Here is a 14,731-nt window from a genome sequence, read left to right as displayed (position 1 = left end):
AATTAGTGCTAATTTGCACGTTTTTCGTGAGAAATTTCGTAAGAGCTGTAGACATTCATTAGGCAATTATAGATTTACAACTAAAAAAGGTTTTACTAAATCTGCATCTGTATCTGCGGCTTAAACATTTATTTTGAAATTGTATATATTATTTTATTAGTTTAGTTAATTAATTCATTATACTTCTTATTATTTTACAAAATATTGAAACTTTCTGTTTCTATTTAGCAAATATTGTGTTTTATGTTACAACTTTTAAGCAATTTTATTGGCTCCAAAATTAAAATGGATAAAGCTGCAAAAGTAGAGATTAGGAGGAACTTTTAATGGCCATAAACGTGCTAGACCCATTTTATTTGCCCCACTGGCCAATATGTGTTTATCGGATAAGAACGGCTTATTATGATAATTTCTCCAAACTGGTTGCACTTCCTTTCACTCCCATCTCTTTGTGGCCTGTCAAATCGCTGGTAACCCAAGGAGCCATAAAACAAGAGCCGAGAGCCACCGAAATCTGCGCAAGCTGTTCATTAGGTCTTCGATTTTGCCTTTGTTTTGGGCCATTTCTTTTTTGCCCGAGCATTGTATTTTTGGCGTGGCTCTCTTAATGTGCCCACTTTGGGTTTGTTTGTCCGACATTTTGCCGGCGATTTTAACACACATTGACCAGACAGCTGGCGGCACAATTTCAGTTTCAGTTTTCGGTTTTATTGCGGGCTACTCTCTTTCATTTCCTCGTCTGAAGCGTTTGCCATTGAAAGCACAGTCGCTGCTGGCATCCAGATTCACTTTCGATGCTTTGATTGAGAACACTTGAATCTGGTATTGGAATCTTCAGGTCGAACGGCGAAACCCACCACGAGGTGAGCGGGAACAGTGCATCTTTAGCCAGCGAAGAGATGGAAACTCTCTCGGCCGAGACTCTCTTCGCTGGCTTCGTCTTCGTTTTGGCCAAGTTGCTGGCCACGGTCGACTTGAAGTTTCAGTTACAGTACGGCAGCGAATCGGCCCGGTTGCAGTTCCCACAATTGCTCCGCGCGTGTCTTGAGAAACGAGTGTGTGTCCTGAAGGATAATCGCTTGAAAAGAGTGGGTGCAGTGCAAGATCGACTATTTTTACCAGATTCAAATACAACGCGAGTGCTTATTAAACATAGTTTTGATTTTCAGCACCTCTTTGCCAAGGATTAAATTGCATCCCGTTGCGAGATGAGAACTCTGCCATTTTTGGTAAGTGGGTGGAACGGGCCCCTGTTTTCAATGCTAAGTGGCCACTTATGTAACCAGCCAGCGATCATCAATCTCCAGAGGTGTCATCGCTGGCTTGACCTGCGGTGTGCGACCTCTTCCCTCTTCTCCGTTGACATTGACAAATCGTGTCATTCCATTACAGGGCCCCAAACAAAGTAAGCGAAGTAAGCCAAGTGTAAATTGCCTTCCGGCTGCCGCGACTGCAAGCCTTTAACTTGGCACTTGTTACGCGAAGAAATGTCTGCCTATCTCACGGATCGCTTTATTTGTATCCATGCGATCCGCACATGAGCGGGTTTGCCCAGCAAATTGTCTCATTGTTTCCACGACTCTTGTTAGCACTGCCATTGCCTGATTTGCACATTTCCCGGGATTGCATTGCTAAAGTTTTTTTGCCTTGCATCTACAAATTTCTTGGCCTCTAATGCGATCACGGGGATTTTCTGCCCACAGACTGTGATTTGGAATTTTTTAACGATTGATTGAGTGATTTTTCCTGGCAGACCCAAGACAACCGACAAATAAACCAGCCATAAAGAGATATGAAAATTGGTAAAGGTGTTTTAAGTTGTCACAAAAGATTTCGATGTCGTTATGTCATAACAAACACCTTGTTAGGGCCTCTTCTTGTTTTTCCTTTTCAGTTTTTGGCATTGAACCCATTTGATGATCAAACTCTATGGATGTTGTAGGAGATTTAAACCTCTTCAAAGTTTGGTTTCCCAAAACATATCTGTTTGCTGTAATTTCGAATTTTAATTTTGTATTTCCTGCTAGACCCACTGACAAACTGTTTCTTTCCGTGCATCCCATTGTTTTCACAATCATGCCCCTTTTGCAATATGGAATCACATGCAATCAGCCACCTGCTGAAGAACCGAATGGGGCAGTCGGCCGCGCTCATTTAACGTCTTCATCTGCATCATCAGCAAAATCAACACGAGATCCGAGCACAAATCCAAACTGTCCTCCTTTCGATCTCAGTCGCAGTTCGTCTGCCTTTCAAAACCGAGGCGCCAAATGGCCATTAGATGTGTCTTTTGCAAAAGAGCAGTCAGAGATGACTCTCAGCTTTTGCAGCCGAAAATCCCACCGATGATCATTAGTGGCTGCCATTGCTATTTGGATCATGATGTGTGTGTAACCTTTACAAAAGACGTGTACCGCGTCGTTTATTGAACTTATTTTCTGCTCAATGCAATTCCAAGCCAACGAATAAATGCCGAAGTGGAACTGGCCCAGAAACTAATTATTTGGATTGTGGGGAAAAGTACGAGTATTTCATGGCTAATTTTCGGGGCAAATTGGAAAAGAAAATGCTGATTGTCATTGCGCATGTTTGTTGAAGACGAAGAATGGGTGGCTGGCTGGCTGTCTGGCTGGCTTTCTGTTCGGGGCTTTTGGCCAACGGCTATTCACGACACCCATTGACTTCAGCACCTGTTGTTGGGCTGTTTTTCCCCTAGTGGTTCCCCAAATAGGCCGAGGCTGAGCATATTTTAATATGCTGCACGCATGCAAACTGTCCATTTGTTGCTCGTAGAGTGTAGAAAGTTGATTGGATTTATTTGGTCTTTGGACTTGGATTTTGAATTTATTTTTGATTCGATATTATTGTGTATTTTTGGGTGGCCTGCCGAAAGTTTTCGGCAAGTGCAGCCCTGCGATTTGGTCTCAAACAAGAAATGCACCTTTCACTTCTCGTTCAATTATTTCCTTGCTGGCACCGAGAGATGGCCACCGAATAAAAGGAGACTTTGGCAACTGAAGACGAGTTGCCAGTGGCCAGTTTTTCGGCTCTCGACGGCGGCCAGATGTGAATGCACCTCCGAGATGTACCGATGTACCATGGATATGGATGCGATGGCTTTGCGGCGACACACGAATTCATATATTTGGAATGCGGTTTTCGACCGCAGACGGTTTTCTGTTTGGCGCGCAATTACACTGTACAAGTATCCGCAATTCGGTGGTCATCGTGCGGGCTTATATTTATTTAATTAAATGTTGCTCAAGCGACCAGAGACCGGCGACCAGCATCTTGAACTGCAGACTGCACGCATTCCCCATGCATATTAATGACGAGCCGAAATTGCTCGACCGTCGATTAGGCAGCAGCCTACTAATTTATAACGTTAACATATTTTTCGGGGGCCCCTAATTATTTGTCTTTTCACCGGCGATGAGCGGGCGAAAAAGGGAGCATTACGTAAGGCTCGGGTCGTGAATGCGGCCAGAGTTCAACGCGGTTCCGGCTGGCTATCAGCGACCAGATTTGTTTAATTTATGCGAACTCTTCCTCTGCGAGGGTTACCGATTGTTTATTTGATTTTTATTTATTTTATGCAACGACCTTGCTCATCGCTTAGCGCGTCACCGCGGTTAAGTAATTAAAGGGAAGACATAAAACCCAGCCACTGACCGCCCTCAACAGAAATGGCTTTTGGAATTGGTTAGTTAATTGGGATTGTATCATTTGATTGGCTGCTGAATTAGGACTTACCTTTCGCTTCCAAGTGGCGGCCAGACGAGCCTCGAGTTCGTTGCCTAAGTCTTTTGTTTTGGCCTCCCTTCGGTGGCGGATTTGCCACCTTTGCAGTGGCCAATTGTTTTGCAGCTCTGGGTGTTGGACACACCAAGTGTGCCTGGTCACCGGTGTCTTACCAGCTAATTTGCTTGATTTGTCGCCGTTTGCACAACCCGTTTGTTGTCACTGCCCAGTACGCAATATTTGTTCGATTGCCTTTCAATTTACTCATTACTCGGTAATTTGCAATTGACACATTGCAGAAATTGCACAAACGACAGAAATATGATGTGAGTAGTGAGTAGCGAGTTGCAACGGTCAAATTACCATGGAGATGTCTGGGTACTTGTGCCCCCATTTGAATGGGGAAAAGCCTGCAATCAGTTCGAGAGATCCCTTGGAGTGGTTGGACAACTTTTACATTCGCCGGATTCCAAGCTATGCAGCTCCGTCTGATCGCATCTCATCTCCCAGAGTTCGACAGTGGAGCCCATTATGCAGATCAGCTTGGCACGCACAGGTCCGACCCGCTAAGACCACTTCCCACCACACGCCACTTGGCGGCGCAGGTGGACCTTCTTCTGCCCGCCAGCTTTCTCGGGGCCCATCCATGTCACGCCGAAGGTACACGGCAAAAACAGCACCCAAATTGTTAATTATTTGGGTATTTTTCACAGCAAAACAGCTTGTGTCTTGGGCATGTCAGCAGGTCATCTAAAAAGCGTCGCTAGGATGATTAATATCAAGTGATTCCATTGGAATGCCTGAGAGATAGTAGTTTTTGTATACATTACCAACTGGTTGGACAATGGATAACAAACGATAAGATATTCAGCAAACAAATAAACAGCTCATGGTCTTTCTATTTATTTTATAAAATTAAGTTTTCTTTATTTTGGTGTATTTATGAAACCTATAAATTGATGATAGCTGTAGTTTATGGTAAGTGCAATCCGAGATTTAGTTTCAGATTACTGGCATTTCCGTTTAGGCAACTATTATTTCACCTTCCCAAGCCACTTAATTACTTATATTGGAATGATTTTGCACAAATGTACAATGTGAAATAAGAGGTTGGCTCGAAGCAGAGGTCTTTTGAATTTTTCTCTGTGTGCACTTAACCCGCCGCAGAAGAAGCAGCAGCAGAAGAAGCAAAAACACTTTCATTTTTCATTTCATTTAATAATTCATCATATTTTTCACCTTTTGTTTCTCCGCGCCATCATCGTTTTGGCTTTATCTGAAGCGCCCCCCGCAAAATTTATGGCTTACACTTGAGTTTGGACCACATTTTCCCGGCTGGCGTGTCGCTTACTTCCGTTTTCTTTGGCCGCCTGGTCGCTTGCCACTTCTAAGAGACAATGACGGCATGAAAACGATAAGTGTTTTATTTTCGTACACGGCTTTTTTACACCATTTATCGGGCGTTTGAGCGGCAGAGCGGGGCAGAGCTCGCATGCCAAGTTTGTCGCTGCAGTCTTTCGTTTGTTTTCGCAAGTCTCACATTTTCTACGCCTCGATTTGAGCGCTCACTTCCTTTCCGCGGTCGTTCCTGCTGCTCTGGTCGCGCCACAGTTGTTCCACTTGGACAGCTGCTTATGCAACCTGGGCCTGGGATTTAATTATAAGGATTTACCCGATTGTGGGCAATTTCGCGCGAAAACGAACGCGAAAGTGACGCATTATTTACATCCGCCTCGGCTTCGTTTCTCTGACACTCATACCTGATATGTTACTTTTTTTGGCAGCCGGGGGAAACGATGGCAGTTACGGCTTATAGTCAGTCATAAAGTTCTTCGGCAACTCTTGCATCACTCCGTGATGACTGACGTTCCTACGCCGAGTGGCTAATTGGCCTGCAGACAAGCTGCGATTCTGGGCCAACCGCTCGGCTGCCACCTGGGTTCGCACGGAGATGACTTTCAAGTTGTGGGCCAGAATAATTGTGCCGTGTCACAGGCTGATTGTCTGCGCGCTGCAACCTGCAATCCGCCATCTATTCACATGACAGACGGCCAAACAATGGCAGATCAACTGGCACATATCATAACTGAGCATCATCAAGTGCAAGGGGGAGGGGCTGTGCATGATGTACGAGAGTAATGATATCTCGGCAAGCAGACAGCAGGCAGCAGACAACAAAGCAACAAAGCAAAATAAACACAATTTACATGAGAACTTCCCTGGCCATTTGTCAGTTGCAAATTCCGACAAGTTGTCGGCCAGATTTCACTTGGCCAATCGTCTCGAACACCAACGCAAACACCAAAACGAGCCGAACACCAACCGCAGAAACGTGCCGCAAATCATTGGTGGTTGTAGCTGTAGCTGCCACTTGGCCGCAGCTCACTTAGCCACATGCCACAAGTTGTTAGTCCTGCGGTCAACTGGTTAGGCATCCCGCAGCCCCATCCCCGCCATTGCACAACAGCAGCAGTTAGAGAAGTGCCCGCCGCTGATTTACACCAGCCCACTAAACGCTTGCCAAAGATTTTCGGGTTTCTTCTGCCTTTTCATTAATAAACTTTTGTCTTTGGCTCGGATTGCGTAATTCTGTCTAGGAGGAAAACTCTGAGCTGACATAGGATTTATTGGCCTGTAAACATTTTCGTTATGTTAATGTGCGAGTTCAGAGCTGTCGAGTATTTTGGGGCTCTGGCTGAGATGAATTTTGATGGCTTTTGCCCGAGTGCCGTGGTGTGTAACTTTCTCCCATTGTTAGCATCTTTCTTTTCACGAACTGCTTTTGGCTGTTCGCAGTCTCAGTCTGCCTGTCCGCCTGTCCGCCTGTCGATGGTGATGTTGATTTGATTATTTCCCCCTTTATGTGTCTTATATTGTGTGGGTTTTTTCATACTGTGTTTGGCTTTGTTTTGGCAAATCTTTGACATTTGCCATTGTATGCGGTCAGCGGAGTGTGCGAGCTGCAGCAGCTGGACTACGCAGCCCCCAAATGGGACTCGAGTTGGCCCTAGGTCAGCTTGGTATGGTAATGTGACAGTTTCTTTGGGAGGTGGCTGTTGGATAATCGCTCTGCTTGTTTGTGTGGGCTTCACTGATTAGCATATGTGGCATAACCCCCCAGGGAACCGAAATTAAGCTAAAAGTGAGTGTAGAGCAGTGACATCACTGCACCATCAGTCAGCAGTAATTGCAATTAAAAGAGCATCATTAAGCTGTCAAAACGTCTGCGTTAAGACTGTGAAAACAAAGGAACAGCCTGTCTGCAGGGCTGTCAAAACACGGCGATCTCACAGCTTCCGTTTTGACATGACGCTCTGAACCGCCTTCCCTCCCCAAAAACAATGCCATTTAGAGATGCCATAATCAGGCGGGACTGCCGTGAGATCGGATGGGGCATGAGCCACCGATCGACAGAGCTTAACTGGGCCAAAGCCCGATCTTTGTGGCAGAGGGTAACGCTCATTGTCCGTCGAGTGTGTATTATTTTCACTTCACTTTCTGCTCAGCCATCAAAATGTGTTATACCCGCACTCGCACTCGTACTTTACGACTTTTATTATATAGATACAAATCAAATGTCAAGCGCCCACACACAAGCGAACGCCGATTCCGGCTGACATTTGCAGTCCAAGTGCAGTTTGGAAAGTTCGGTGAAAAATTCGAGACAGAACTGGGATTTTCTTTGTCTCGTTTGGCATTTTTGCGTGGGCGTGGCCTGGGTGGCAGAAAGCGGCTCCCGCGGTCAATTGAAATTCGTCGCCGCACTCCAGGGCAACTTTCACGGCTGCGATGAAAAGGTCTTCCGCCAGTCGATGACTGCCGATGACTCAGTGGCCTCCAGTTGGCTGATTAACCGCATCGCGATACGCCAAATTAAAAGGCGAAACCGGGGCGAAGCGAGGATTGCCTTGCCTTTAACCCATCAAGTTGTGCGGTGTGTCAATTCTGCGGTCGACAACTCAATCCCAGCCTCTCCATTCCATTTCATTTCCATCTTCAGCTCCAACAACAGGCCCAACTTGACATTGACCCAATGCAAAAAAGTGAACAAATAGACAAACACGTCCACGAATTTTGGCTGGGCTAATTGGTTGCGGCTTCGTTTACTGGTGGTGTTCGGGTTTATTGCGTTTTTAATTCGCCTTTTTTGGGCATTCACCAATTTGTTTTGGCCATCTTCTATTTCAGCCGGTAAAAGTTTTTGTCGGGGTCTCGACCTTGTCCACCAGATATCAATTAAAGTATCTGCTTCCAGGAGCCATGTGTTTACATGACAGTTCGGTTTATCTGGAAGATTTATGGCCACCTTTCAGATGTTTTGCCTTCTGTGGCCACTTCCCCCGAATAAATTTCGCTTTCCAGGCTGATTTGTATCTTTGGCTGTGGCCTAATCGCAAGCAATATTTAAATTCCACGAAGTTTGAATTAAAATATTTTGGCACCAGTACTAACCCCCAACTTTCTACTCAATTTTCAGTTGGCGCTGGCGCTGCTGGTCATTGGAGCTACAGCGAGTGCCTCATCCTCCAGTACGAGCACCACCACCTCCGCAAAGCCAAAAACAGAGGCCAAGGCAAAACCTGAGCCAGAGAAGCCCACCAAGCAGCCGCCGCCATCGGCATCGCCCTCGTCCAAGGGCCCCACCACCTCCACATCCACCACCCGCCAGTCGAAGGCCCTGAAGCCGGGCGAGAATCGCGGCAAGAGAACGCTCTATGACTTCGGAAATGCCGGCTATTTGTACCCGGAAGTGGCCTCTCGGAGGGCTGGCTATGTGGACAACACGGCGAGCTACTATCCCCAGACTGGCTACTACAACGGTCAAAATGCAATTGGTAAGTAAGCTCAAAAATCTGGTTTTCATTTTCACAGATTTTATGAAAACCATTCAGTATGATTGGAAATAAAAACTGGAGATTGTCGGTTAATGATGCAATGATTTCCTAGACTTGAATTAAAGTAATAAATTTTAAAGTAAGATTAAGTGCTGTGAAATCTTAAGTTTAAGCAATAAGGCTTAATGACACTGGTTTGATGTTTGCCTAACTGACTGAATTTATTTTAAAAAGTCTGTATGATTAAAAAAACCAGTTATATAGCCAATAATCCAGAAAATGTCACAAATAATACCAAATCTAATACCCAACTCTTACTAATTCCAGCTCAATATCCCGGCAACTTTGGTCCCGCCTATGCTCAGTATCCTCAGTACTTGGAGGCTCCCGAGCCCATTATCGAGATCATCATCAAGGATGCCAATGAAACCTTAGCCGAGGAGCCCGCCCCGACCATTGTGACCAAGAAGAAGAAGAAGAAGGAGAAGGTGCATGTCTTCTATGTGAACTACAAGAAGGACCAGAACAACAAGCTGCACCTGGAGTCGCCAATCGCTTCCCTGAACAACGATGACAACGAGGAGGAGGAGGAGGAGGAGGAAGAGGTCATCCAGTATCCGGTCACGCCCCTGCCCCCCGTAAAGTCCACCACCCTCCGCACTATTATCCACCCGGACTCGGAGAAGTTCCACAGCAACTCCGGCATCCACGTGTCTTTTGGAGCCGAGAACCAGCACCAGACTGGTCACATTCTGGAGGAGCACGATGCCGAGAGCATTCAGCGCCAGGTGGTGGCCCTGCCCCCCTCGGTGTCCCCCAAATCGGAGGGAGGATATCTAAGCAACACGCGAGCGGATTACGGAAGGGAGAACAACTTTGGCCGTGGTCCCGGACCCCTCTCCAACCTGCTTTTTGGCAGCAACTACCAACAGTCTCAAATCAACTACCAGCAGCAGCAGCAATTGCCCACGCAGCACGGCAGCAACTACTTCAGGCCACCGGCGGCTCTTGTGGGTCCTCCACCCAGCTATCCTAAGCCAGCACCACAGCAACAGGTGCCGCAGCAACATCGCCCTAGCATCACCCAGCAGCAACTGCCCTCCACCTCCTCCCAGACTATTTTCAATAAGCTGGTGCAGCAGTCCCAGTACTATATCAACCACAATCAGCAGTACCCGCAGCAGCAGCAGCAACATCACCAGCAGCAGCATCAACAGCAGCAGCAACATCAACAGCAGCAGCAACATCAACAGCAGCAACACCAACAGGCACCGCAGCAACACCTGCAACAGGCACCGCAGCAACACCAGCAACAGCCACCGCAGCAACAGCAATACCAGAAGCCTCCCCACAAGCAGGTCCAGGTGCCATTCTTTCCCACAATTCCGCCAAAAAGCGTGACTCCTGCCCCATATCAGCCAGTCAAGTTCCGTCCCACACCAGCACCTGCGACCCCCGTGAAACCCCTACCCCTACCCGTGAAGCTGGATAATACCAACTACCAGCAGCAGCAACACTATCAGCCTCAGCAGCAACAGAAGTTGCCTCACCAGCAGCAATCTTATCAGTTCATCCGTCAGCCTCAATTTGTGCAGCAGCCGCAGTTCGTGGTGCGCTCTCCCACTCCGCCACCGGAATACTACTCCCAGCAGAAGCAGCAGACACAGCAGCAACATGCCCAGCAGCAACATCACCAGAGCGCTCTTAACTACTTCGACATCAAGCCCTCCAAGGAGACGGAGCTGCTCAAGTCCATTCCCAAGTTCGAGCAGCACATCACGGAGACCGTACAGAATCCGATTGCTCCCTCGCAGCAGCCACAGGTGCAATATCAGCAGCAGGTGCAACAGCAGCAGCAACACCAGCAGGTGCAGCAGCAGCACCAGCAGTTTGCCTACAGCAGCACGCGGAATGAGGTGATCCACGATGTGCCCGCTCCCAATCTGGGACCCACGGCTCAGCAGCCCATTTCTGGGCACTACGTGACGTCTAGTTCATCGGGTGCCCAGCACTCCCAGCAGCAATACCACTTCCCCACTGAAGCTCCACCACAGCCCCCCGTCTACGCTGAGTCCACTCATGGCCAGAAGGTGATGGTGGTGACCCCAGTGCCGCCATCCTCGAACTATGTGACCTACAGCCAGTACTCCCAGGCCGCCGCCCACGAGCCCGTGGTCCATGTGAATGCCCAGTCGGCGGCTCTGCAGGCTCAGGCCAGCACCAACTTTGCCCAGCAGCCCAGGCAGCCAGCCTCCTCCCTGATCAGCGCTCCCTCCACGGACAACTCGCCCTTCAGTGTGTCAACTTTCCACTCGGATGTGTTCAAGGAGCTGGAGCAGCGCAACCAGAAGGATAAGCCGGTGTCCCATCAGGTGCAACAGCAGGCTCCAAAGATTGCCGCCGTTCCCGCTCCAGTTTCCCTGCCCGCGCCGGTTGCCCCTCCCGCATCCCCTCCAGCTTCCGCTGCACCCAATGGCAAGGCCTCGCAGACCCTTCTCCAGCTGCCCGACGAGGTGCCCGATGATCTCCGCCAGCAGCTCTTCTCCTCGGGCATCTTGAACAATGCCGATATTTCCATTCTGGACTACGACAAGCAGGGAGACATTGCCCTGGAGAACCTGCCCGCCGAGCATCTGCAGCACTTCTATGGGGCCGGTGGTGGCGCCCAGATTGCCGAGACCAACAAAGTGCTGACCGTGGTCAAGCCCAATGGCGACAAGGTGGCCCTCAGCGAGAAGCAGCTGGACCGCGTCAAGCAGAGCAACTCGCTGCCCCAGAAACAGGATCTCGACGTGAAGGTGGTGCGCTACGATGCCGCCCAGGGTCAGAGTGTGAGCGACAAGTATGTGCGCACCGATGCCACCGTGGTGACCCCGGTGGACTTGGCCGAGCGCCAGCAGTACAACCGCTACCTGCCCCTCAAGATCAACGGAGCCCAGTTCCCGATCCCCGACAGCGAGGAGCTGGTGGGCAAGCGGATTGTCAGCGTGGTGGTCCTGGCCCCCGTGGAGGCTCAGAGTCCCGGCCAGGCGAGCAGCGAGGCGCGAAGTGCCAGTGCCGACGGCAAGGAGGTCAAGTTCCTGGGCGGCGAGCTCATCAAGACGCTGGTGAAGAAGCCCACGAAGGACAATTTCAAGCGCTGGCTGGAGAAGGAGGCGCGCACGGATCTGGAGCTGCAGTCCGTCGTCCTGCTGGTGGCCAAGTGAGTGCATTATCTGTTTATCATATATTTTCTAAATTTGACTTCAAATGTCCATTCACCTTCAACTACCATTTTATAAAGAGATCCTCTAACCAATTCTACCCGTTCCAGATCCACCGATGCATCCGCGGAGCAGGAGATCTTCATGTACGACATTGCCACGGGCAGCATCAACCGCCTGAACGGGGAGCTCTCCAGCACATTCGTCAACGTGGCCGAGGAGAACGCCAGCAGCGAGGATCTGGAGCACGCCGCCACCTTGGACCCCAGTTCGCTGGAGTCCATGATGCATCTGCGCCGCAGATAGACATCGCGATCGAGTCGAGTCGCCGCAGTCCACAACAAATGCCATTTAGCTACTCAACTAGACATGATCATCGTGCGCCCCTGAAACCCCTCTTATGTTTTACTCCTTCCCTAGTTGTTTTTGTTTTCTATACTTTCCTAACTCTGTCCTCAGGTTGCACATTTTCCACTCGAAAAAAGAAGAGAATCTAGTTTCATTGATCACGGCATTGCATCCAATCCTCTCGTAGTATTTCCATTTTGTAAATATTCTATGCTGATGTTACAATTATCGTAATTTAAGTTAATTTACGTAAAAATATTAAAATAAACAAGAAAAATTTAAATATTGTTCTTCTGTTTGATCTGGAAAGTTATAATCGTTTTTGGGTTGGATACGTTTGTGGGTTAATATTTATTTGCTTGAAAAATTCCATTAAAATAAATTTGTTAATGGTTTAATTAATAAATTTAATTTCTCTTATTGAGAAAGTTCTTTATTAGGCGTAAGGCTAAATTCTATTTAAAATATTAATATCACTAATGTACTATGTAAAACTCAGATGTAGAAAGTAAGTAAGGGTAGTGTAGTAACGGCAGTAAGTGTAAGTAACCCATGTTAGTACTGAAAACCCCCACCTCCACTGACAGCGCCACTGTGCATGTAATACCCAAGTAAAGTCAATGTAAAGTGGAACTTACCCTTGGGTTTTCAGGTAAAAACGAAATAATATCAAAGAAAAAAGTCATATCATAGACTTCTTAAACAAAGCTCAATTAAAATATTCTAGGCTATAATTTCCATGTAACTCTAGCCCAGACTTCGTTGTTTACCATGTTGTTCAGGCCAAGCAGCGATTCGAGGGCCATATCAGCCGAATCGGACCCCTTAATTTGGGCCAAGGTTAGCCGGTGGCCACCGCAGCCTCCGCGGTGCTGGCCAGCAAGAAGTTAAACGTGTCTCGATAGCAGGACAAGATTTCGCAGCGCCCACAAATCACACGCATACGTGACCCAGCTATATACCGTGTGCACCGATATCGGATCTGGTCCACGGCGGTAGACGTGACTAGAAGTTGCCGAAGAGAGTTGGCCGAAGAGGCCTCTCTTGGGCGATCTCTCTTGGCTGCTTGTTTTGACGGCTTTTTTGTAGGTGCAACAAGTCGCTGCTACTATAATTACATGCAGTTTATTTTTAGCTCCGCCACTACGCACGCCAGCAACAACAACGGCTGCCCCGGCAGCAACTTGCAACTAGCAACTAGCCACTGCCAACTAGCAACAAGCCGCCAAAAGCAGCAACTCGCAACCCGCGTAGACTGGCAAACGGCCAAATGCAGCGATAACAGCGCAAAACTGCAGCACATACTCGTAAAGCGGAGCCTGGTTTTTCACGTTGGCCATCTGTATGTATGCTCGAGCATATAGTGCATGCATGTACCGGCCAAATTGGCGCTGCTGTTGCCAAGAGTGAGTTGTTCGAGACATGGGCAGCTACGACGGGTCGGGCCATCCGTTTCGAATGTTTATTTGACTTATGCAACGTACGAGCGTTTTTCAAAACATTTTCGTTGTGAGACAAACAAAGCTTACGACTTCGCTATGATGCCAAATTTGCTTAGAGCTCGAGATATTTCTGGGTAGGGATCTGTTGTGATGTTGTGAAATACACGTGTTACAAAGGCAATCCTAAAATAACTGTCACATTGTCTACGGGGTCTTGCAAAACGAATTGTAGAATCTGTCCTGGCTATGTTAATTATTCTACGATTTTGTATCTTAAAGTAATAAATGTAACTTATATATTCGTAAAATAAGGTAGAGGTAAAGTGGGCCTTAGCATTTTAAAGGAACCCTAAATAACGATTTGGAGAATCATTCCTTAATATGTTTATTTTTCTAATATTTTTTAGGAATGTCTCATTAGTGTTATTTTTTATAAAAGAACGAGTATGTAGATTGATTTAGAAGTACAAAACTCATCAGAATAAGGTTAAAAATTAATGCTATACAAAGAAATATTTTTTAGTAAAGTTTGCCTAAAACTTAGGTACATTTACGTACAATTTTGGTACAATTTCCCCGGAAGAGCTCTGTTACACCCCCGAAATAATGTATCATATTCTCAGGTCAAAGTAGGACAGAGCCCATACAGTCCTACCTAAATCATGTGTCACCAGTATATAACTATAGTCCTAACCATTATTGAATCTATGAAGTATAAAATGGAATTTTCTGGTTAAGACTGATTTCGACATATATTTCTATGTTTATAAGAGGGACCAAAGTTAAAAAGATATATCGAAAAAAAAACCAATATGATTTGGCATAACAGGGCCCAGCGATCCACGCGCTGTTCCTAAAACCCTGCGACCCAAAACTTGTATCTCGGGGCGCTGATTTTAAATTGACGGGGATCAGCGGGGCTTTAACCCAGTTTCCCAGCTGGCTGGCCTTGGGAGCGGGTCCTGTCATCTGGATGGGCTTAAGGTAAACTCCAATTTGGCAACACACACAGGGGCAGCCGGGGAGCATGTGGTGTGCATTCATCTCGTTGGCTGAAGATGTGTTTCGTGCTCATCCCTTTTGACACATGTTGTTTGAACTGCTTTCGATTTTTTGCCCCGCTCGAGCGACGACCGACTGTCTTCTGCTGTAATTTTCGCAT

At 47.4% G+C, this 14,731-nt stretch overlaps 1 protein-coding gene across 3 annotated transcripts; it reads left to right on the top strand.

Moving 5' to 3' along the window:
- The first annotated feature begins 998 nt into the window (after positions 1 to 998).
- LOC108026929 (uncharacterized) lies at positions 999 to 12,410 on the top strand. 3 transcript variants are annotated; one of them, XM_044092260.2, is made up of 5 exons: positions 999 to 1,088; positions 1,170 to 1,229; positions 8,219 to 8,576; positions 8,904 to 11,778; positions 11,890 to 12,410. In XM_044092260.2, the coding sequence occupies exons 2-5, from the start codon at positions 1,209 to 1,211 to the stop codon at positions 12,083 to 12,085; spliced, it is 3,450 nt and encodes a 1,149-aa protein (XP_043948195.1). In that variant the 5' UTR covers positions 999 to 1,088; positions 1,170 to 1,208; the 3' UTR covers positions 12,086 to 12,410. The 3 variants fall into 3 exon arrangements, with proteins under 3 accessions (XP_043948195.1, XP_043948196.1, XP_050743704.1); XM_044092261.2 differs by having other exon boundaries at positions 1,023 to 1,088; positions 1,157 to 1,229; XM_050887747.1 differs by having other exon boundaries at positions 1,025 to 1,229.
- The last annotated feature ends 2,321 nt before the right edge of the window (positions 12,411 to 14,731 follow it).

The sequence above is a fragment of the Drosophila biarmipes genome, chromosome 2R, assembly GCF_025231255.1.
Source record: "Drosophila biarmipes strain raj3 chromosome 2R, RU_DBia_V1.1, whole genome shotgun sequence".
NCBI classification, from domain to species: domain Eukaryota; kingdom Metazoa; phylum Arthropoda; class Insecta; order Diptera; family Drosophilidae; genus Drosophila; species Drosophila biarmipes.
The sequence above is the reverse complement of the archived record's forward strand: the minus strand, read 5'-3'. Positions and strand labels throughout refer to the sequence as shown.